Source organism: Homalodisca vitripennis, chromosome X, assembly GCF_021130785.1.
Source record: "Homalodisca vitripennis isolate AUS2020 chromosome X, UT_GWSS_2.1, whole genome shotgun sequence".
Classification (NCBI taxonomy): domain Eukaryota; kingdom Metazoa; phylum Arthropoda; class Insecta; order Hemiptera; family Cicadellidae; genus Homalodisca; species Homalodisca vitripennis.
In genome coordinates, this window is record NC_060215.1 from 54,175,001 (window position 1) to 54,200,047 (window position 25,047).

General features: G+C 32.8%; 1 protein-coding gene across 1 annotated transcript in view; it reads left to right on the forward strand.

Annotated features, from left to right (window-relative positions):
* Positions 1–25,047, forward strand: part of LOC124368995 (synaptic vesicle glycoprotein 2C-like) — an 87,175-nt gene that overhangs the window by 57,168 nt on the left and 4,960 nt on the right. Inside the window, exons 2-10 of the mRNA XM_046826592.1 lie at positions 2,785–3,075; positions 6,546–6,707; positions 9,551–9,713; positions 12,601–12,722; positions 14,811–15,049; positions 17,370–17,539; positions 18,165–18,433; positions 20,092–20,251; positions 24,524–24,651. Coding sequence (XP_046682548.1) covers positions 2,785–3,075; positions 6,546–6,707; positions 9,551–9,713; positions 12,601–12,722; positions 14,811–15,049; positions 17,370–17,539; positions 18,165–18,433; positions 20,092–20,251; positions 24,524–24,651 — 1,704 coding nt within the window. The remainder of the gene's footprint in view (positions 1–2,784; positions 3,076–6,545; positions 6,708–9,550; positions 9,714–12,600; positions 12,723–14,810; positions 15,050–17,369; positions 17,540–18,164; positions 18,434–20,091; positions 20,252–24,523; positions 24,652–25,047) is intronic.

Here is a 25,047-nt window from a genome sequence, read left to right on the forward strand (position 1 = left end):
GATTTTATAATACTGATATAATACGAGATTTGTTGTTATTATTATTTTTTCATTCTATTTATTAATGGCTTTTTTTGTTTCTTAGTGGGTAGGCCTAACTTCAAAATTAGTCCCGTGCAGAGGTTAATGCAGAATAAAATACGATTTAAATTAAAACATAGATAAATTTAAAATAGATATTCATTACTTGCTCACACGTGTCTCTTGCACCATACAGGACAGCGAATAAATTTAAAAGTTAAGCATGTGCTGTAGTTACTCTAAAATCCAGATTACAACTTCGGCAATATGTCTTAGTAATTAACGTAACTTACGATCTGACGAACTACAATCTTTTCCAGAATCTTTTACATCATGACAGGCAATATATAGAGACGGGTCTCAACTGCTGAAGTCTTCTTATATTTGTTACTTTCGTTAGTGGTTTAACTATACTTGTTTATAAACATAACCGTTCTAAGTGATTGATTTATTGTGGTGAAGAATTCTTCCAAAATGGTGAAGAATCGTTAAAAAAACGCAGCCTTCGCTCAGCCATCTTGCATTACACTGCAACAACAAATCAAGCACATCGGTACTTATCCAACACAATTTCGCAACGTGAAACAATAAAAATCGGTCCATTCTGGCAAAAACTGTATATTTTTAAAATAACAGGTACCTCAAACGTAGCCAGGCACCTGGTATTTAGCGCATGTGGTGTTAGCGTCGGTCCCACTGATGTGGGATTTTTACCCGAAATAAACCACTCTGCTGCAACGACCTTTCTTCCTGCTGCGATGGCCGCTATCTTTGGATGTCCCGAAACTGCTGCCGTCTCGAAGAACTTTCCTGCTGTCCTTCTTGCAAATTCTTCCAGAGTTTGGACCTGCAAAGAGTTGCGGATTGTCTGTTTACGAACAAACCAGGGCTGTCTGGTGATAGATCGGAGAGCCTTATTCTGTATGGTCTCAAGATACATACGATTAGATCAGCTGCATGTAGCCCACCAAACCGTGGACGCATACATTATGACTGATCTTACAACAGCAAAGAAAATGGTGACCTTGACGGCCCCACAGAAGCCTTGATGCTCTACGCCTCGTCCGCCTCATTTTTAGCGTGGGGTCCAAAATTTAGTTTGGAGTCAAGAATTACTCCGAGATATTTTGCTTGCGGCTTCCAAGCAATCGGCTCATCGTCCAGCATCACGTGTGGCGGGAGTCTCTGAGGCATTTGGCGGCGTTACTAAAACATACAGCTGTGCTCTTCTACGTGTTGATGGAGATGCGCCATTTCTCGAGCCAAGGCGAGAGTAGTCCATCTGTTCCTACATGACGTCAGCGGCTCACGTCGGCTGAAAGCTCCTGTACAAAAACATGGCATCGTCTGCGTACAGAGCCAAAGTTATTCTAGGTACCAGTGACATGTCGTTAGTGTAAACGAGGTGCAGCACTGGTTCTAGCATGCTGCCCTGAGGGACGTCAGCCTCGATCGCGCTCTCCGTCGACAGCTCATCATTCACACAGATGCGGAATGTCCGCCCTGTGAGATAGGTGCGGAGGAGATTAACAATAGCAGAAGGAACTGGTGATTCCGCCAGCTTGTACAGGAGACCCTCGGGCCACATCCTGTCAAACGCTTTGCTGACGTCTAGAAAAACTGCAACATAGCACAGATTATAATTAAAATTATCAACTAACATATTAACCACACGAACTAGTTGCTGCGTTGTCGAATGATCACGCCTAAATCCTAACTGTTCTGGCCGGATAAAGCCATCCAGATAGGGAGATCACTCAACATAAAAAACACCGACACTGAAGGCGCGGGCGGGCGTCGTCAACGCGTACTACCCTCCCCTCCCCCCCCCCTCCAACCGATAACACACCGCGACACATCAATTACCCACCGCAACGTCTGACGATCTAATCGACGACGGTAGGAAAGACAAAGCGCGGGAAAAATAAAATAACGTACTCAAGTTGCATATGTAAAATTTTTTGAATTAGTAACACAAGGTCTGCACAAAATAGGTTGGCGGTCCGCCATTTGCCCCCTGTCATATAATATTAAAGAAAAGTACCGTAAATATGCTAGTTTATATATGTTATATTTATTCATTGTATCTTTAAAAAAAGGAATGTACTCACAAACATGTAACAAACAGATGACCAGCAGAGCATACTATAGTATAAGAAATACTTTCAATCAAATCATTTTAATAAATTTTCTGTGTGTTGTTCGTCCACATTTTCTTCCCAAACTACACTCTAAATAAATAATACAGTTATTTTGTACTTATGAAACCCTCCTCCCAAAAGTACCCCTCATGAATCACCCCCCTTCACTCTCTGAGATCACCTGTTCATGGATATTGGAAACTCTTGTATAAGGTATAGTGCAAAAAAAGAACCATGCTAATATCTCCTCAAAGAAAAAAGTGTATTCATTCTCAGTTCCTAGCCATAACATTTTTCATTTTGTATGTGCTTAAAAAGAAGTATAAGTTTATTAACTCTTTTATATTTAGTTCACTCATGTTTCTGCATAGTCAGTGTAAAAATAGAAAAATTACTACAAAATAACCTACAACGTTAATATAGAATTGTTTTAGTGCATCAAAGCACTATATTCACACAATTTCTCGTCCAAGCAATGAATGAGGGCCAATTTTTACTACAGCACTTTCAAAGATGTCTCATAACCTCATAGACCTATGAGATTGTCTGTCAGGAATAAAAAAAGTTAATGAAAGTTTAAGTTCTCTTTTACTAAGTAGAATATTCTTTTTATTTTTTACAGATGGCTGGATGAAACCTCCAAAAACACAGCAGACGGCAAAAAGCAAACTGCAGAATTTCCTCGACAGATTAGCTCGACGTCAACCTGATTCAAAAAGTGCAACTTTACACTCATCCAGCCAACAGTTCACACCCCCACCTACAGGAGCAGGATCACCCTTTACCCGCACAATCTCACTCACAGGATCTTACAGTCTTCCTCCGACACCTCATCCAGAAAACTCTAATGGCAGATTTCCTGTTTCTGGGGAACTGGACAATGTGGAGTATTCTGTGGCTGTAGATTTATTGGGTGAGTTAACAATTTTAAGTTATGAAAGAAAATCTCAAGATGTCCTTACATATTTCTTGCATAATATTTATTGCAATTCATCAATAGTTTTCAAATAATGTATGTTAGGATACAGTATTTTTCTTATCCAGATATTTAAAGATTAACTGTCCAACCTCTACATTGTCAAAATATTAGTTGTTAAGTACACTTTTTTTGAGTCAGACAAACTATAACGTATTTAATTTCATGGCTACTATTGTGGCAGATTCTTGCATCAAAGGAGATCACGATGAGATGCAGCAGAAAAAAATTAGGAAACAGAGAGAGTTAATCTGTGGAGTTACAGATTGGCACAGAGTTTACTATTGTGGTGAGATAGAGCTCTTGTTGAGAAAGATGCATTACAAAGGAGTCAAAACAGATTCATTCACTTATTCAAGTGACAATACTACAAATTTATACAGTTATTACCAGTAAGAAATTAAGAAACAAGTAACAGAGACTTTTTTACATATTAACTATTGTGTGAAGTGTTAAGTGGGTATTCTTACAAATGAAAATAAATTTATTTATAAGCCCAATTTAATGTCTATATTCTCTGGATTAAAAAGTATGATGTAACTTTTCTTTTCAAGGTTTCATTCTGGATATTAGATTAGAATATTTAGAGACTGTGGTAATAATAAGTTTTTTCACATAATACAACTATGGTGGGAGGATTTATTTAATGTGAACTGGAGCAACACTCAACATTCATATTGAATCAATCATTCCCACCTTGGCTACGTTACGTGTAGAACACTCGGGTGCTCCACCATGATTTGGCACTCCACTATACACTTGATGAGATAATGAGAAAACCCCTTCATCTAGATTACACTATATTTTTTAGTCTAGGTGTCTCTGATGTTGAAACGATGCAGAGCTTGTTTTGAGCATCTTCGTAACAGACATTTTTTTGGATTTCTTCAGACAAACATGACTCTAGATTACAGAATTCAAGTCTGTGACAGTCAGATTTCAGGTGCTGTACTAAGAGGAAGGTGAACTGGAGCTAAACTCAACATTCACAATAAGTTTTTGTTTGTTTTCGAAAAGGTACACACTGTTGTTCTTCTAATATGTAATCAATTTGGATGAACACAAAACTTAAGTCATTTTGTTGTTCGACATTCAGAATTTTCATCCCAATAAATATGTCATTCTTAAATCCGTTCAGTATTATCTAGTAATAGTATTTATTCAACATTGAAGGTATTTTGGGAGACCAAAGTAAGAGAATTCTGAGAGTCTCAATGATTTCCTTAGAGGCAATAAATGAAAGTAAAACTTTACACAAACTTTAAGGGTGTTATTAATTTGTACTAACAAGGTTGATTAACCAAACAGTGCACATTGTATATTTGATCCATGCATCTACAGGTAATCACTGCAGGTGAGTATGAGAGGAGTCAAACACTAGACTGAAGACACCAGAATCCTCTCTGTATATTCTGTGACCTGGTGGAATAACATTTTAAAGATATTTTAAAAATACAGAACTCACAAAATTATTATACTTCGAGTTTTTATTAAAATTACCTGATCTTTGAAATTACACACCATAGTTTGATGTTCTACAGTAGTGGAAAAATGTTTTCTTTTCAAATTCTAATGAGCAATTGGCAACTTTAAATTTAGAATGAATACTTATTTTAGAGTAAATTACTGTATTAGCTTACATAATTTTGATTATAACTTTAAAACTTCTGTTAACTTAATAATCTATATGCTAAACTTCACGAAAAACCTGATGTAAGAACAAAAATAGTGAAGAGACTACATTAAAAAAGACAAAACTTTTAGTACCTCATTAGTAGTACTTATATGATGAATAACAGAGAAGGTGTATTTTTAATGGCGGGAAAATATAAATCTTATGTAAATGTCCTTCCATGTGGTTGTACAGGATCATTCATTAAATACGCATTTACTCTGTTATTAGTCATCGTTTCATTGTAATAACACAAAATTGTAGTGTAGTTGGATAAATATAAAATTATTTTCATGTTAACCAATCAATTAATTAACATCATAATAATGTAATTTTGTATTTCAGAGTACAATGAATAAAATAGTTTTATTGAACAAAATAATATAATTTATGCATGCTAACTTTACCAGTAGAAACTCTTCTGAAGAGAGTTTCTGCAGTTGAGAAGCTACTTGCATGAGTGCCTGCAACATCAGAAGATACCACTTCAATACACAGCTGTATTGTGTGCTAAGTCAGGGACTCTCATAACTCATGCACATAATTAGTCTGGTTTTTACTATGTAACCATAAAATAATTATTTAATCCCAATTATCTGAATTCAGCATTTTATAGTTTTACATCCACATTAATTCTCAAGGAAAATTAAAATAAATGTGCATGTAATTGTGGAATTTATTTCCCATTAATTACTTCTGACGTTATTAATTGATAAATTTGAACTATAATTCATCTAAAATTACAATATTACTTTTAGCTATAATATTTGAATGCAATTTATAGTAACTTTCATATGATTATAATTTTGAGTGTTTAATTCATTCCATCAAATTGAATATAATGATTTTTCATATACATATATATGCTTTCATATTTTCATATACACATATTCCATCGTGTATAATGGTATTTTATTATTTCGTTTAAGAACATACATTTTTATAAATGTTATGCTAAAACTTTTTTTTTTTTTAATTAATCATAATTATGTTATTAGCACTTGTTATCTGTTTAAGCTGATTCCACATAAACTATTATTTTTATAACTAGTGTTTGAAATGTTTTGAATTTTATTTTTCCTTGTGTTTATAAGTAAAATGACAATCTCAACACTTACATTTTGTTCTCTGTCCACTGTGATCTGAAACTGAGACTAATATTCTTACTATCTAGGTCTGGGCAAGTTCCATGTGGGCCTGGCGCTCTGCTATGGGGTAGTGTTCCTAGCTGCAGGCCTTTGAAACAACCTCAACGCTTACATGCTGTCCTCTGTCCACTGTGATCTGAAACTGAATCTAATATCCTTACTATCTAGGTCGGGGCAAGTTCCATGTGGGCCTGGCGCTCTGCTGTGGGGCAGTGTTCCTAGCTGCAGGCCTCTGAAACAACCTCAACACTTACATTCTGTCCATTGTGATCTGAAACTGAATCTAATATCCTTACCATCTAGGTCTGGGCAAGTTCCATGTGGGCCTGGCGCTCTGCTGTGGGGCAGTGTTCCTAGCTGCAGGCCTCCAGAACAACCTCAACGCTTAGATTCTGTCCTCTGTCCACTGTGATCAGAAAATGAATCTAATATCCTTACTATCTAGGTCTGGGCAAGTACCATGTGGGCCTGGCACTCTGCTGTGGGGTAGTATTCCTAGCTGCAGGCCTCTGAAACAACCTCAACGCTTACATTCTGTCCTCTGTCCACTGTGATCTGAAACTGAATCTAATATCCTTACTATCTAGGTCTGGGCAAGTTCCATGTGGGCCTGGCACTCTGCTGTGGGGTAGTGTTCCTAGCTGCAGGCCTCGAGAATAACCTCAACGCTTACATTCTATCCTCTGTCTACTGTGATCTGAAACTGAGCTCGTCTCAACTGGGGCTCCTCAATGCAGTCTTCTTAGCAGGTAAATATGTTGGTTATTAAAATAACCTGTTGTGATATCTTGTTTTGAAGATGCTTCTCTAGCTATTAATTTCTTTGTTTTGCTGCTTCTTTCGAAAACAAATAGAATATTTGATAAGTTGGTTATCTATTCCTCTAATTATTGTAAGGGAATTTAGCAAGCAGAGAGTAGATCTTTTTAAACAATTATCATTTATAGGCAGTGGCATTAAAAGGACTTTTGAGGGAGGGGTGAATCTGGTTGAAGAGAACACCACAACTGGGGGTACGAAATAAATCTGAATAATTTAAATTTGAATAAATGATTAAATAATATTTCAAACGACAACACTTTACTAGTGTATTTCAAGTTAGATAGCTGTTATATATATATATATATATATATAGTATTTTTTTTTTTTTTTTTTTTTTTTAATTATTATAGTAATAATATTTTAATTGGTACAAATGGAAACTAATATTACAAAACAGTGTTCAATAACTTAAATATTTGTAAACAAAATTTTACTATGTAGTAAAGGAGTACTTATTGAATTTAGGAAATCTTACATTGCAATAACAATGTTATGAGAGGTATTTCAATCTCATGTGATGAATTGAAACTCACTTAACGGGATTTTCATATATTGTTATCTCACTTAGTATTATTATTATTAGTTTCTGTTGTTTTTCATGGCATCTTTGACATAAACTTTACATGTGCAATAAACTTTAATTTCAAAAATGTTGCATTACATTTTTTGTTGGGAAAATTGTTTTTATATTAAAGTCATAGCCCTTTAAGATAACCTCCCTGAGGACCAAAGAACAGGAGAAAAATTTGTTGAGCCCTCCATGAGGAATTACAGGTGTTTCGATTAGAAAATTTAGGCAATTTGGTACCCAGGTCTAAATAAATGGCTGAATATAAAAATGTGAAATTTATATAGAATGTGTAAGGGGTATATTTCAGAGAGTGACATGTTTTAATGATTTATGACTAGAGGAAATTAAACTTTTTATGAAATACAATTTAAGAAAATCACTTGTTTTTTAAACATGTTTAAGGAAATTAAATTTATTTATTAATAAAGAACATGTTATACCCTCCATTCATCTTATACATACAAAGTGTCTCACGGAGAGGTTTAAACGTTTGATTTCATATTACTTGCCCATTATGCAATGAACATTTTCAAACTCTACACAATAAATAAAGTAGGTATGAAAAATATTCTGTGAAAATTAAAGCTTCCTAACAATTGTAGAAACAAAATGGTAACATATTGAAATTTTACCACTTTGCTTCCTATAAAGATTCATTTCTTGAATTACCTGATTTGTTTACTGCGTTGCAGTTTTAAAGAACAGCTGTTTAATAACGCTCATTGTTGAAACAGCTGTATGATTGAAGAATATTGCTTGTGCTATAAAACCATAACCTAACCTCCTTCATTACATTTTTACTGATATTGAAGTTTGAGAAATGGCTATTATTGTTGAACAAAACGTGAAGTACTGTGCATGGGCTATTGCTTTTGGCAACATTACTTAAGCAATAAGACAAACTCAGGTTGCCTACCCAAGAGTTGAACCACCTAGCAATCTAACAATAACTAAGTGCAAAATTTTTTTTGTAGTAACTGGAAGTGTCGTAAAAAAGTACTCTAGAGGATCAAGTGAGGAAAGAGAAGTACTGGTAAGCACATCAATACTCCGCTCTTCAGGTAAACCGAAATCACTAAGGAAGGTTGAACTTGAAACTGGTGTTCCAAAGTCTTCAGTACAGAGAATAATTAAGAAAAACAAAATTAAATTTTACAAAAGTAACCTAGTCCATAATTTTCTTGAAGATGATCCAGACAGGAGAGTGGAATTTTGTTCTTGTATTATTGAGTTTCATGAGCTAGATCCTAATTGGCATTCTCAAATTGGTTTTTCAGACGAGTCCACTTTCTACCACAATGGTGCTGTAAATAGGCATAAGTGTAATTATTACAACATCGGTAATCCACACATTCTTGAACAGACTCTACTCAAATCAAAAGGAATTACTGTTTGGGCAGCTGTCAGCTGTAATAGGGTGTTATCTTACGACATTTAAAACAGTACAATGATTGAGAATAGGTGTGAACAGATTTTACATTAACAAGTCTTGTATCATTTTACGGTTCCAGAAATGGATAAAGCAATCTTCCAACAAGATGGTGTTCCTCCTCATTTCACAAATCCTGCCAAGTGATTACTAAATGACAACCTTCATATTCTTAGTGTAATATATTATAATTTAAAGTATTACTTAATATGGAAATTGTCTTGCCATACATGAATCTAATTGCAAAACAATTCAAAATGACAATTAGTTTGATTATAATAGAAAAGTGTAGATATGAATTTGAAGACTTCTTTAAAATTCAAGTTAAATGAGTTTCAGTTGTAATAAAAAAATTGATAGACGTTATAATGTTATGATAATATTCACCAGTATTAGCAGTATTACATCATGATTGATATGAGTAAATACTGTCTTACATACAGTCTTACTGGTATCATTTTCTCATGCTCAGATTCATCTGCATCTTATGGGAAGACAGATGAAGTAGAATGCTATGATTAACAAAAGATTTTTCATTACTGTGACGTATAAACTTTCCTCTCAATATTAAATCCAGCATTCAACAATGAACTACCAATATTGATTTGTGAAATTTGTTGCTACAATTTCTAGTAGTTATTTTGTAAATTATTTAAATATAAATTATTAAAAAGATTGCTTAGACTAAGCTTGTCCTTTCTAAATATTACCTAAAGAGAAAGAATATACATTTTTATTTTATAAAACCAGTAAAGCTGTTTGCATTGCAGGGGGAATATCCAGCAACTTTCTATGGGGAGTGGTTGCAGATCTATTTGGTCGCCATAAGGTTGTTTTGTACGGAATGCTGGTGGATGGAATCATCACTGTATTTGCCAGCCTATCTCAGAGTTTTGACATGCTCTTGGCTTTACGTTTTTTCAATGGTTTTGTGTAAGTATTTCATTTTCAGTACTCTCTACACTCATCGCACATAGTAAACAAGCATTATCTAGCACTTGCACATACATAGTACAGTTACATCATTCTTAATTACTAAACATATATCAAATTATGTTTGCATTTATTTGTTTCTTTTAAGCTATGTTGTACATAATCATTGAGATTAGAACTCGAGTTAGTTAATACTATACATCAATCACAATCAGATAGTTTATGAAGCTGTCAGTTTGTAAAATTCAGCTACAGAGTAGAAAAGATGCTCCTGTAGTTAGTTCTAGAATCTTCTCTCAAATTGATCTATCGGCCGTTTCAGCTCAGTGAGAAGGATATTCTATAGTTCAGCTCCAGTATAGCTCATAGAGAATAGTTATTCAATCTGAAATGTCTTTCCTAACATAAAAGAGTGATGTCTTATTTTATGCCCTATGAATTACTTTACCCACATGGAAAGATGCGTTTCTTAAATATAAAATAGTTTCGTTAGTAGACTGTAAGCGGTCATAAAACCCAGTTGTATGGCTGTCTCCTATTACCAATGTCAGCCCATTTCAGTTCCAAATTAATTCAGAATTTTTTATGTAAAGCCAAAGATTTTTTCAATTTCTTAAAAAAAGAGACAAAATTAATTTTGTGTATAAAAAAGAAAATTGTTTCTGAGGAAAGTGTAATAATGTTCTATCAAGTAAAAAGATTATTTAATATTGACCAAATCATAATGTAGACACCTGGCCTTTTAGTTAAGATCATTTGCATGTAGGATCTGCAGCAGGATCACCTTCCTACTGTCTCCTTCTAGTCGCGGCAAATCATCAAGACAGCAGACGACTCATTAGGTATCGATGTATGATTTTGAAAGTCCCCCACTCCATGAGATTTTAAATATTGAGTGACTAAAATTCTATTAATTGTCTTTAAACGTTAACCTTGATTTTCAATTTTTGTATTATCTGCTACAACATAAATAAATGCTTTTTAATAGATGCTGCCTTCGCACATTAATAAAATGTTATTATTTAACGTATGGTAACTATTAAGTAATACAAATTTCATTCCTAACAATAAAAGCTAGCTAAACAATATACAGAAACTATATTGCCTGAGAGCCCAGACCCGGTGAAATTGTCAGAAAACACCAATCTGAGTACAGGCCAGATAGTCTTTAGTACTTATATATATTAGCCGCTTTTTTACTGTTTTTAGAAATTAAGACAAAATTTATAAAACATTTTTGCCATTGTAAATGATAAAAATCAATAAAAACATAACCAAAACAAGATGGAGAAACTATGTTGATTCCACCATCATCATCAACCATCTTACATTTCCTTTACTTAGTGTTTACTTAATCTTGTAACCGATACTGATTGGCCATGTTTCTCGCCCTTGATCTTGTTGCAAAATAATTCTTACATATGATAAACAGTTCACTACTGCAATAGTGGCTAAATATTGCTAAGGTATTTTAAGTAGTTATCGTGTACTGTGTGTGCGTAATAAATGTTCTTTTACAATTCTTTGTGTGTTATTTATCTTCAATCTTTAACTATCTGATATTTACAAACATTCTTTATTCTCATCCAGGACACTTTTCTTTATCTCTTTCTGAGATCTTAGATAGCCATAGGTGCAGTGAAAACAATATAAAGATCCAGTGTTAAAAGGTCATAACACTTATTTTTGTCTGATTATGATAAAACTTGTTAACTTCTATATATAAATCCAGCTGACCTAATTCATGTATTTCCCAATTTAGTTATTCAGCTCATCGCTGCTTGGGCACGATCTGGCCACTTCAACTGGCAGCAGATCATTAAATCGAGTTTTGACTCACTGGATGATTTCCCCTTCATCAAATACTCTTCTTGACTGCTAGGCTACATTTGTTGTTTATTTGGAAATAAATATAATCAATGATATACTTTATTAATTTCAACAGAAACTAAACTAAATTAGAATTAAACTAAATTTGGCAGTTACATGAGACTATTTTAATTTGTTTTAACCTGAGTCATGTTTTCAGTGATGTAACTTTACTTAGCAATACAAAATTGCGTTAAATAAAAAAATAAGAATGACAAGTATAATAAAGATAAAATCGTTTAATCAATCTATATCAATGTATATGAGATTAATAACGCAATGAACAATGCATTTTTGTCAACTATATTGTTTTTGCATAAAGTAGTGTTACTGAAAAGATTGAAAAATGTAAATGAGATTAAAGTAAGAAATTAAAAATTTAATGTCCCAAAAGTAGGTACATGATTCTTTTGATTCCTAAATATCACAAAGTAGGTAAAAATCAAGTTTCTAACAAAAAGTGCATATCAAAATCTTGCATGTGAACAGAGAAACAAAAAACACAAGTTGTCTATTTTGTATTTTTGACAATAACACTGTCAGTTGTATCATGATAAAATGGACAATGTTGACAAAAGGCTCGATATAATTGAAATATTAATTTCATAAGTCTTATAGTTTTTAAGATATGTATTTTAAAAAGTTGACAACATTCCTAACCAAACCAATTATGTTAAGGTTTGGTGCTACCACCATTAAATACGATATATAATAATGTATAATAGTGTTAGTTGTAAACCTGCTAATAATTATATTTTTGATGATGAAAACAAGTCTCATGAATAACCGTTAGACATTTTCATTGTAAGAAGCAGATACCCGTTAAATATATTTTAATGTTATGTTTTAGAAAAAAACATCTACACCACTTTAATGAGCCATATATAAAATCCAGCCTTATTGTATATGTTCAGTTGAAGATGATCCACCAGAATGATTATTATATGATAAAGATGATTATACCAAGACCCAATGAAACTTATTAGCTGAAACCAATACAACTTATGCCTATTTTCAGGGTTGGTGGTCCAGCATCCCTGGTACTGGCATATATGGGAGAATTCTTCCCCAATAAAGTGAGGGCAAAGGTTATTTGTTATGTGGGAATCTTCTGGACCCTTTCCTGGGTCATCATGCCTGGTAAGTCGTCAATAATATGCATTATAAAATTAATTTAATAAATTGTAATAAAATTGGACAGAATCAAACTTATGTACAGAAAGTTTGGAAACTGTTGAAGTCTGTTGTACCAACTATTTTATTTATTTATTAATAAGGATGCTAGAAATAAATCAATCACATTAAATTATTAGTGATTCTGTAACTTTTTCGAGATCCTTCAAGAAAAGATGAGGCAAATAGAAAGGAAAAGATCAAACTACTCAGACAAATTAATCTTCATAATTTCTTGACAGTGACACCGTTTCAAAGGTTTACTCCAGTTATGTTGTATTGACAGAGATATAAAAATTTTTTAAACTTGTATCCCAATTTTGAAATGAGTATTCTTTAAGTAGCAAAATAAATATCAACTATCTGGAAGTTGAACAAATACTAAAACGTCACTTGAACCACCTTCATCAATCAACATTTTATGCCGCTCGCTACTTTGGCTGTAAACCATACATCAGCTTTTTAAGTACTGTAACAAGCTGAATCCATACCTCAGTAAGATATAATAAACTGGTATGGGGGCTTGGTTGCATTAATGAAAACAAACAGGATTTTTGTACTACAAAAGCAAGAGTGGCCTCTGTATGCAGACGTAAAGAAAACGAAAATTCATTTGTGTTTACTGTAAGGGTTTGTAAAAATTCATTGTCAGAGCAATTCTTAACTTTATGCTATCACAACATGTAAATTGTTCTCTAAGAATGGTCTTATGGGAGTTTTACAGATTTTACAAGTAATCTAATTCTTACAGATAATCTAATTTTTTCTAGCAAAAATTCCATTCTGCAAGGTCTTCTTGTTGCATGATTTTCTCTACCATATCATGTTTCCATATTCTTCATTTCAGTATTTCCTCCTCCACATTTCCATTTTTTATAACCTCTCCTTCTGACTGTCTAACCTTAACTGTCTCTTCTCTTGGCCTTATATCTGTATTCAACTCTTATTTCACTTACCTATATTTATTTGACTTCCATACCATCTCTGCACAGTGGCATACTCAGGAATTACTTCAGAGGGATAGGGGTGAGGATACTCTGTCAATTAATACTTACAAAACTGTATTATTACCAAATTTCAATTAAATTCATTTTGATTTCCATGTTTTAACAAGACTGTTATACATGTAGTACAGAATGTATTGAATTGATCTAATTACACATAATTGAATATTATTATTTCAAAAACATTTTTTGTGTTTCATTCTATTAGTACATTCTAGTGGTTTTAAATGAAGTTATTATTTAATGTGAACAATCATAAAACATATGGTTTGTTTTTTCAATTTGCCGTAACTTGAGTTAATTCTATAGCAAGATTTATGTTTTATAAAGTTAATTTACTGACTCTTTCAATAACTATAGTTACAATTCGTCTTTCTCACTAATTCAGTTAGTTTATCTTAAAGTACTATTCCCTTAACCGAACCTTTACCACCATAAACAACAATTTATAAAATGTTTGAAAGCAGTTAAATGTCATTGGTGTCACTTTTTCAATGGTGGCAGTGCAATTCATATTAAAATTTTTATTATAGTTATGGTTATAGTTTAAATTGTAAATTTTCCCTTTTTTAAGCATATGTTATAATTTGGAGTGGCCATGTTTCTTCAAATTAAATGTCTCTCTTGATAGTGATGATTTTTAAACCCGGATTTCAGTCCAAGTTTATTTTTATAGCCTCTAAGACCTAAAACTGGTGGGCCTTTAAGAATGGACATATAAAATTGCTGTTAGCCAATAGAACCAAATAATTGTGTAATGGTAGGTTCTGAATAAATAGGAATTTTTCACCTTGGAGTAGAACCTCGTTTTGTAGGTACAGAGGACTCATGGCTTGATGAGAATTTTAATCAACCACCAATGGCCAATCAGGTAGGTGAGTAGCTTGCAAAGACAATGATTACCCATCCAAGGAGAAGTAACTCTTGTTGTTACTACTAGATAAGGCCATTGTCAAACCATTGATTTCATAGCATTATTCATGTACTAATTTTAAATTAAACAATCAACATATTTACATTGAGATATACTAATGAAACTATTATTTTTCAGCTATGGCATGGATGGTAATACCCATACAATGGTCCTTCCACAAGCAGTCATTTGAGTTTAACTCCTGGCGCCTACTAGTTGCACTCACATCACTTCCCAGTTTGATTAGTTTCGCCCTTTTTCTCTTATTTCCGGAAAGTCCACGGTTTCTCCTTGTTCAAGGCAAGGGAACATTAGCTACTAGAGTCCTCGCCAGAATATACTCAGTCAACAGTGGCAAGGATGCCGCTTACTATCCGGTAATCATGTAAATTCAGAAGGTTTAAACTCTTTATATCTTACCTTAACTGTAAACTTTGTATTGTTTGATAACTTTGTAACTGTGAACAGGTAACTGACATCTCTCTAATGATCTGCTGGAACTGCACACTAGTCCAGAGATCATCGTACTTAAAATAAAGATGCTTTAATTGTTATCTGAATTGCTGTTGTTAGTGCAAACCAATTTACTTGACAATCAGAAGATACCTCCTTGAATTGCCTTTACAAAAATAGTTCTGAAAAATTAAGTTTGTAAAAATTAAGGTAGTGATAATCTGGTACAAAGTATCTTTGCAAGAACTCATGAAGAAATTAAAATTAATTTACTGTAAGAAAATGAGGGCCTCTTTTGTTAAATTTCCCATCTACATTACACTTAATTTTAATAAATAAATGTATTGCAGACAAAAATATATGCATTAGATTACAAAAGTTGATTCAATTAAATTTTTTGTTCACTTCATTTTTTAATTGTGTAAATTATAAGTAAATGTACTAATCATTTTGAATTGACAATGTATTATTGTTATTCTAATTTTTAATATTGTCACTGAAATTTTCATGTGGCCTTGATAGAATTTAAATTACCTTTCTTCTGATTTTAAAATGGTTCACTCTAGAAAGCCCAGTATCGATAAAATCCTTAATCAAGTATATATTTCTTTCTTTCGCTAATTTACTACGCTTTATACAGGTCCTTTAAGTGAGGTTTCACAAATTAGTAAAGGTAAGTGTTTTCTGGCATTTCTAACTTCTTCAATCATTAATATTTTGAAAAATGAAACAATTTCATTGATATTATATTGGGTAGTCATTGGAGGGGAGAGTAGAGATCGAAGGAGTCTCACTGGGCACAAGGTCCTGTGGTAGCTATGACCTGGGTTGCTGAAGACATTGACGCCAAACATTGACAGGTGTCACTGTATGACCACACTTGATGTTTTCCTCATTTACTTCCTGTAGTTCCTATGGTTTTTCTTAAATTCATTCCAATCACAAAGAGTTTCCCCTAAGGATTCTGTTGCTTTGTTGTCCCTAGTGCAACTTAGATGAGGATATTTAAGATAGGTTTAGGACTGAAAATTTTGTGTAAGTAAGGAAGGGCACATAAATTGTTAAACCAGTAATGTTTCGTGTCATTTCATAAATTTATGCACATTCATAAAATTGTAAATGTGGATTTTGAGCTGGATCAGCATCAAGTACCTTTCTTATCTTACTATAGATTGTTGCTGTGTCATAAGTGGTGAAATAGTGACAACTTTCCAATGCGATATAAACACTTACTGTTACTGTTTGGAAGCACACTCTCAAGAAAGTCTACATCAAGCTCTTGGTCAACTACTGTTTCTCGGTATTTAGAATCTCCCGTCTCCGTGTCACCATTGAAATTAGTATTTAAAATATACACACACAATACTGTATAATTATGATCTTTGCAACATGTATTGTATCCCCAGTAGGGTTCATTTGTAGCTGCTTCATAAGTACCAGTAGAAACTATGGTGGGTATAGAAATATCCAATTTCATCACTTACATTTGGACAACCTAGTAGATGTCCAGAAGCGACTCATTTCTACCACAAATATTGAGGTATCGGAGTAAATGGATAACATGATCAGTAGATCTAGTTTACTACGGAGGATAATCATTAGAATGGGGGAACTCTGTTAGTGTTAAAAGCTTTTTAAGAAGGCTAAACATTAAGAAGATATGCTTCCCTGTCCCTTTGACCAACAGAGGCTGGAAAAGCTTTTCAGGTGGCATGGGTGAGATTGTACTCTCTATCCTCCTCCTGATGGCTATACCATAAGATCTTAGCAGGAGGTGGCTACAATTTACCACCCTTACCCATCTTCAATAACCTGCTTTTCCAGAATCCACACAGAAAACCATTTAGGTTTAAGTAAAGATTTACTCAGCTTCTTGTTATATAGAAAAAGTAATTGACTGAAAGAGCAAATTTTTAATCATAATGATAATTGACTTTTGGTGCATCTGTTATTTTTTCAAAGCATTAATCTTTGTTTATTAAATGTAGGTAGCTAATAATACTTGCATACTATAATACGATATATATTAAAGCCATGCCTACTGATCTTGCTCGGTGGTTTGTGTGTTGGCCTGATAACTAGTTTAGTCCTACCAACAGACCATCCACCACTTGAATAATAGACTTGTTTTAGCTAACTGTTGGGAGACAAGGTGAAAGATTTTACAAAGCACTAAGACAATGCATATACACTCTTAATATATGCATTAATTGTATATATGACTATCTATAAATTATTTTGCAGGTGAATTCACTACAAGATCAGAGTGGGAGTGAAGCCAATACTGGAACAAACCCCAAATCAATTTGGTATCCTGTTTGTATACTGATCAAACAAACCCAGCTGTTGTTTGCCGCCCCTACTATCAAAATAACATTTCTCACTTGCTTCCTATTTTTCAGCAACATGTTCGGGTATGTTAAAATACTTCTCCATTAATTTTAAATTAATATTGAAGTTTACACTACAATAAAGATATATCAAGTATATCTTCGAAATATAATCAATATATTTTGTACTTAAAGAAGAATATGAAAGCTATGACATCTATAAAGCTAATGTATATGAGGAATAAAAGAATTACTTAATTTTTATTTGTCATTAATTTACCTTTAATTTTAAAAGTAAAGGCTTTATTAAAATTGTCAGATCACGTATTTTTAAGTAATAATTTTAATTTTAAAATAGTTTTGCAATTTTTTTTTGAGTCAACAAAATAGTAATGCTTACAACTATGTCCTCTGGTTTTATTATATATTTTGTACAATATTTTAGCTCAAGTCTTATGATTTTTTTTGGGAGTTTTAAATGGTTTTTTACAGTACATTGACTATCTCATTATTATAAAGATAAATAGATAACTAGAAATTAGTCGCTAATCGTCATTTTGTATCTTACAGAAATTATTTTACAATGACCACAATGAAAGTTTAGATAAGTTTTCTCCAGATGTGACTTCATTTTTATGGTCTTATAACCATTAAATGAGAGAAAACCGTGAGATGTCTAAATCATTAATATCAAACAACTTATCTGCAGGTACTATGGATTAGGGTTATGGCTGCCAGAGATGTTCAACCGCCTTACCAGCCACTTAGAGATGGTCCCAGGCGCTCAAGTGTCCTTATGCAGTGCAGGCGTACATCAGAACTTACCTGTCAATGAAACTCTGACAGAGTCCATCTGTGATCCAACAGATATAGATACCAAAGTTTTCGTCAATTCATTTATTATGGGAATCGTTGGCCTCTTTGGTAACGTCATCTCTGGCGTACTTGCTGATCAACTGCAGCGAAGGACTTTACCAGGTATTAGTTAAATAATACTTTTACTTTCATTAAAAATACTATAATTACCTCAAACACCATTATATTAAAGTGTAAATTTATATTTACTGTAAAAACAGTATTGTTATTATAGATAAAACATTCTTTTTAACAATAATTCTCTTGATGCTGTCAGTAATTTGGATTCAAACTTGTAATTTATCTAAAAAAATCACAACTAATAAAAATCAGTAGTCAACAATTTTTTGTTTTTTTTCTGTTTTTGATTTATACATGTATTAGAGAACACTAAATTCATATTATAATCAAAGTTCATTATAACATAAGTCCAATTGTAGCCAAAGGAGTAAATAACCAAAACATATTAAATATGATATGTAAACATTTATGGTAGTGGAATTCAGTTTTAGCATTTTTTTGTTATTTTGGAATCATAGTTCTTTATATAAATGTAATGAAAACAGAGAAAAATGGTTTTCTGTCAGTCCATGAGGAGTCACAGGCATTTATAGTAGTAATTTTGGACAATTTTGTAACCAGGCTAAAGAGAAACAGCTGAAAAAAGAATTTGAGTTTGTACAACATGTATGTGAATTATGACTATAGGGAGTGACATATTTTAATGAATTAGGACTTACAGAAGTAATTTTGTCATTAAATATTAATGAAATTACTTTGTTTTTGTATAAGAAATATGTAACATACTTTGACAAACATATTTCATATAAATAATGTAAAACATTTATAACCGCAACTTCAGTTGAGCCTGATTTCAATTAATTCGCAAGGAATTATCAAAACTTTTTTCCTAGTTTCCTTTTTTCAGGAAATATGTCTTAAGGGGTTATGACTACAAAATTAAAAAAATTACTTAACATTGTAACAGAAGTTTTATAATTAATCTCATGTCATATCTTTTATACATATTTAAAAATACAAAACTAACACACATACACATATACATCATCACCATCATTAAAATATTGGCATTGACAGATTCTGATAGAATCAGAATCACAAAGTGACCACGGTTTACTTTTTTAATGTTTCAGAAATGTGAGTTCTCCATTTAACTTTATTGAGATAAAAAATGCCTAAGAATTATATTTTTTTTTATTTTAATGTCTCTATCGAGTAAGTAACAATTACATATTGTTTTTACTAATTGCTTGGAAGTTTATCTTATTTTCTTTATTTAGAGCTAAAATATTGACTTTAAATCATTCCTATAAATTTATCAAGTCAAACTGAAGAAGTTTAATAAACCTGATTTTGATTAATGGATTGTTACAAAGAAGTATCATCAACATGCACCACTATTTGTAAATTTAGATACGAATGGTATATTATTCTTGGATTTCATAAATAAACCCAGAAGAAAGTCCTATAGCTATATTTTTTGGATTATAGATTATTTAATGAGCAACAAACATGTGTGTTTACAAACAATCAGTAAATACATCTTATTTTCCATTATTTCAAGGCTTGTAAACTAAAATTAATGTACATATTCTTACTTGTTCCATTCACGTATTTTTTGAAATGTTTAAGTGCACCCTATAACTCAACTTAACTACAGCTTTAGTACAAGTTTACTGCATTTTAATTATAGTTTGTCTTCCTTAAATACTGTATTATTAATTTGTTCAGTAACTATTGGATATTTGAATGATTTCCAGTTATACTTATGTGCCTATCTGCAATTTGCATCATCATCATTTACTTTACCACGAACATGACCTTGAACTTGGTGGTAGCCTCCACTTTTCAACTGACTGTCGGCACAGCCAACCTTGTCTACAACTCTCTTATTGTGGATATGTTTCCGCCCAATATCAGGTAAGGAGCTGTGACTAACGTTGAGCCTTGTATGTTAATTGAAAGTAATAAACAAAGAACTACCAAAAACTAATTGTCATATTTATTAATTTCACTACTTAGTGAAGATAGAACTAATTTAACATCTAAAGCACAATGAAGATATTTGTGGCTCTTATGTGTCGGTTGTATGGCTGAGTAAAGGCTATACGAGTCATATATTATGAATAACATTGGTCGTACAAGTATATCTGAGAACTCCAGTGGTCCTCAATAGACAAATTGTTTGAAGTAAGTTGTTTTATTTAACCCTGGAGTCGGGGCGCTCTAGTTTGTAACGTGAGTAGGGGCGCCGGGTCTGACAGACCCATTATTATATTATTGATTATTTAACACTAATGATGTAATAACAATTTTTGATTAATTTTTATATATATTTAGTAGTTCCTATTAAAGATTTATAAGATACTAAATATAAAAAATAAAACATTTTGTGATAATTATATACATTTAATAAACATGACTGAAATTTATGTAGTGGTATGAAAGATGTCCTCTAAAAATAAAAATGGTCATCTAGTATTAATAATTGAGAAAGAAAAATGTACCTAATAGTATATTAAACAAATTCAAAATGTATTTTCTAAAGGACATTAAGTAATAAAATGGAACTTTGGGAAGAAAGTTTACTGTTGCACTGTAGCTTGACATCCAGAGCACGAATGTTCAGCGTGGCGAAGGCAATTAAACTTTCGGCAGTACTTGCAACTATACTTAGTTTTGCTGTCACTTTTACACAAATAACACCTTTTTCTAGTTCCTGGTGGGAAATCGTCTGCTTTTTTCGACTTGAGCTGAAGTCCCAGCAACCTCTTGCCGTCTTTGACGAATCTCAGTAGGGAGATTTTTCTGCAGAGATCTTCGTTGAAGATGTTCAGATGATAGAGCCAGTGCGAGTTCTTTTAAATAAAATTCTTCGAATAGTTTTGTCTTGATTGTTATTAGCAATGTATGTTATTTGAGAATTCACTCCAGCTACATTCAACAGAGAAAAGAGTATTACCATTGGCCATCTTCTTATATTTCGAGCAACATCATAGGTTGCACACAACTCATCTAGAGTATCTACTCCACCTTTGGTTGAGTTATAAAAAGTAACTATATCTGTAACTATTGGCATCACCTGTTGTCACATCAATTGCATCATCATGATGCATACTCGTAGCTAAGAGTACATTTTTTTTCTTTTTTTTTTAGGTAAATAGGAAACAATTCCCAACACTCTACAGGTGTTTTTGCATTCTTAGCGTAGGGTTTTACACCTGGTAGATGAATAACTATATTTGCTTACCGATCGTGCTGGAGGGCAGTGAATCCTCCACCGTGTTGTTCTGTCTTTTACGATGTAGCAGGGAAACCTTGGTTGTATCTGTTCATGTTGATGATCTTCTTCCATGTCCTCTTCACTATACTCCCCTTCTTGCTCAGTGTCTGTTTGTTCCATGAACTCCTCAACAATGTCCTCCTCATCATTATCTGAGTTGTCAATAAGTACATCTTCAACAGAGCTAGCGAAGGTTTCGTTCAGAATTTGTCTAATACGTTCTTGTTCTTGTTCATCAGCCATTTTAAAATTAAATCTCAAATAAAACTAGTATAATATTAACAAAATAGTTTCTTTTATTTAGACAAAAAAAATCAATGCTTTTATCTTTATGAAACAAAAAATAAACAGTTTTTATAAAAATTCAACCAATTACAAATTGTGTTACACGAGTAGGGGCGCCAAGTCTGACAGACCCGAACTGCAATTTTCTAGAAATAGGTAAGTGACTTCAATCCAACCACATGCGGGCGTTGACTAGTGACTAGGGTTAGACAGCTACACAGAACTTGGGCTTTGAAGGTCTCTTCTACCAACCTCAAATAAAAAAATATATCTTAGTCGGGTCTGTGAGACTAGGCGCCCCGACTCCCGGGTTAAGAACAGTTTACCAGTATACCACTTCTAAACACTTCTATTCATTTTTTTGATGGTTTTTTTACAACAAAGTACATATAGTACAGGGATTTTCTGTTATAAGACTCTTCCACTCCTGTTCTTCTCAATGGGGGAAGAAATTCTAAATCAGTATTTTATAATCATAATAAAATAAATCTATCTTCATAAATATGTTCATTCCTGCATCAGAACAACTAATAGTATTACTAGGAATTAAAAGACAGTTGATAAGAGATTCTACCTACAATAACGAAGAATGGTAATAAGAATATCCTAATAAAACACAGTATAATGTGGATCCGATCTGTTTTTCCACTGGCTCTTAGAGGAATTAATTGGTCGAAATTTAAAGTATGTCACAATTAAAATATTATTTTCGTATTAAACTATTCTTAACATTTATTGTAGTATCACTAGTATAAAGCAATACAACCTTTTCCAATATATTTTTTTTTATTTTGTTCAAGCAATGATGGAATCTTTGATTCAGAAAAGCCTTGCACAAAATAAAAAATTATATTGGAAAAGGTTGTATTCCTTTATACTAGTGATACTACAATAAACCGTTTTTTTCCAATGCTCCAAGATTCTACATTCTTAACATTGTTTAACTTATTATTTTAAAGTTTTTAAACGTCCTAAAATGTAGTCTTGATGCTTTTATTTGCAAAAGTATACTCTGAAGTATACCCTTTTCTGAGAGGAACCGTTAACACCCACTTCTTCCACAATCAATTCTTGACATTCTTGTATAAGTGCCAAACTGGAAGAAGAGGACAGATCATACTAATTCTTCTTGATATCCCACACTATGGAACTGGAATGTTTTCACTGATAACAATTTAGTAGATGTAAGTAGAATTCCACAAATGATCATTACTTTGTTAAGTATTTCCCTGTTTCTCACCTGTTTGGGATATCTTTTTGAAATTTTTAACATATATTCTTTACATTTATTGCCATTCATAAGAGCAGTATCAAGAGTTTAACAAACTTTTATGCCTATTAAAAACTCCCTATGGTACAAATTATTAAAAGAGGCCAGGCAGCTAATGGTCTAAAAGAGTGGTGCCATTGTAACTCTTTCTAAGAAAACGAGGTCTCCAGAGATTTCTTGTGTCAGCAATAAGCACTAGGTGTAATTCCTACTTCCACATCCCACCCTGTTCTCTTGCATTATGCCTAGATCATGGATTTCAACAGTTATAAGGAGGACCAACAGTAATCTCAAAACCTACCTGAACTATTAAATAATGTCCTCCAGTATCCATGAGATTATTGCTGTATGACTGAGCAGTGAAGTTATATGCTTTTCTATAAATAATGTCTATAGATAATGTAATTCTAAGTCTATTCACTGAACTTCCTGTATTTTTCTTATTTCTGAGTAAACTTTTTTCCAATAAAAGATAATTATGTATAATTTTGGTAACTTTTTCAGGCTCTTCACATTTTTCTTTGTTAAAGGATTTTTTAGAAGCACCAATTACGTGCTGATTAGAGAAACCAATTGCACATTACTAAACATGTAATAATATTGTATGACTTGGCGTAGATAATGCAAAATGCAAAGTGGAAACACGCATATAAATAGACTGTTATTATTAGCAGAGACTATTAAATAATATTCACAAGTGCTTTGTGAGGATACCCTATGTGATCAATTCATATTTTTAAGAAATACATCCTCACATTTCATCAAACTCTGTAAATAGTTATAGCAGGACTCTGCCATTGAAAAAATTGAAATCATAGGTGACAAAAAACTGCAACTACTGCTTACTACAAAGTTCTTGACCCTACTGTTGCTATTGTCTTTTATTGTGAAGCCATTCCAGTCAAGCAAACCTTAAATGACCACTTGTTCTTCATGAAATGAATCCGAACATTGGCAGATTTACATTCGAGAGGTTCTTGTTAAAAAGCATTAGTTAACTGAGCTCAACATAGTCCATGTTGTGTCAATAGACATATAACAAGTGATAATGTATCTATACCATACCTACTTCAAAGGTGCAGACCTGAATACATCCCAGTTGCAAGTAGGGAGCAATGGCGTTGAGAGAGCTGAGAATTTTGCTACTAAACACCCATTTTACACAAATTCTTAAGCTGGAGGATTTAATTGGGTTTACAGACTTCAATGCAATGAGTAAAATTTGACGCAATTCTAGACTGTAACTTTTTTTATTCCATTGTGATTCTCAAAGAATATACAAACCAAGAATACAGTCTATTGTCTATCGAGACTGAACAGTTAATTCAAGAAGGCTGTAATGTATTTGTTTCAGTGGAATGGGTGTGTGTTTGGGCATTCTCGCAGGCAGACTGGGAGGTCTGGTCAGTAACTTGATGTTCGGGTATCTGCTAGACATATCATGCAGTGTTCCGGTTATCCTTGTAGCTGCAGTCTTGTTCAGTAAGTACAACAACATTTTACCATTTCTCCATACTCTTCCTTATACCAAGAACCAAAATTAGTCTCACAGTAAATTGTTGGAACCTCAATAGTAGAAAGGACCGGAATGAGCAGTTAAGAGCCATCAAGCAAAGTAGCTCTCTGACTGAATGCTTGTTTATTTTGCCTCAATCAGTGCCCATTGTAAAAACTAAATAAAATCATAATGTCTTACAAATGAAAATTATGACAACATACACATTTTGATTTGATATTGTAATTAGTCATTAGTTATCACTTTGAGATATTTTAATGTGGTAAAATATTGCACGAAAAGTTACACAAAGCATGTATCACTTCTATAAAGACCTTGGTATACAAGTTGAGTTTATTTTATTTTCCATGTCAGTTTTGAAT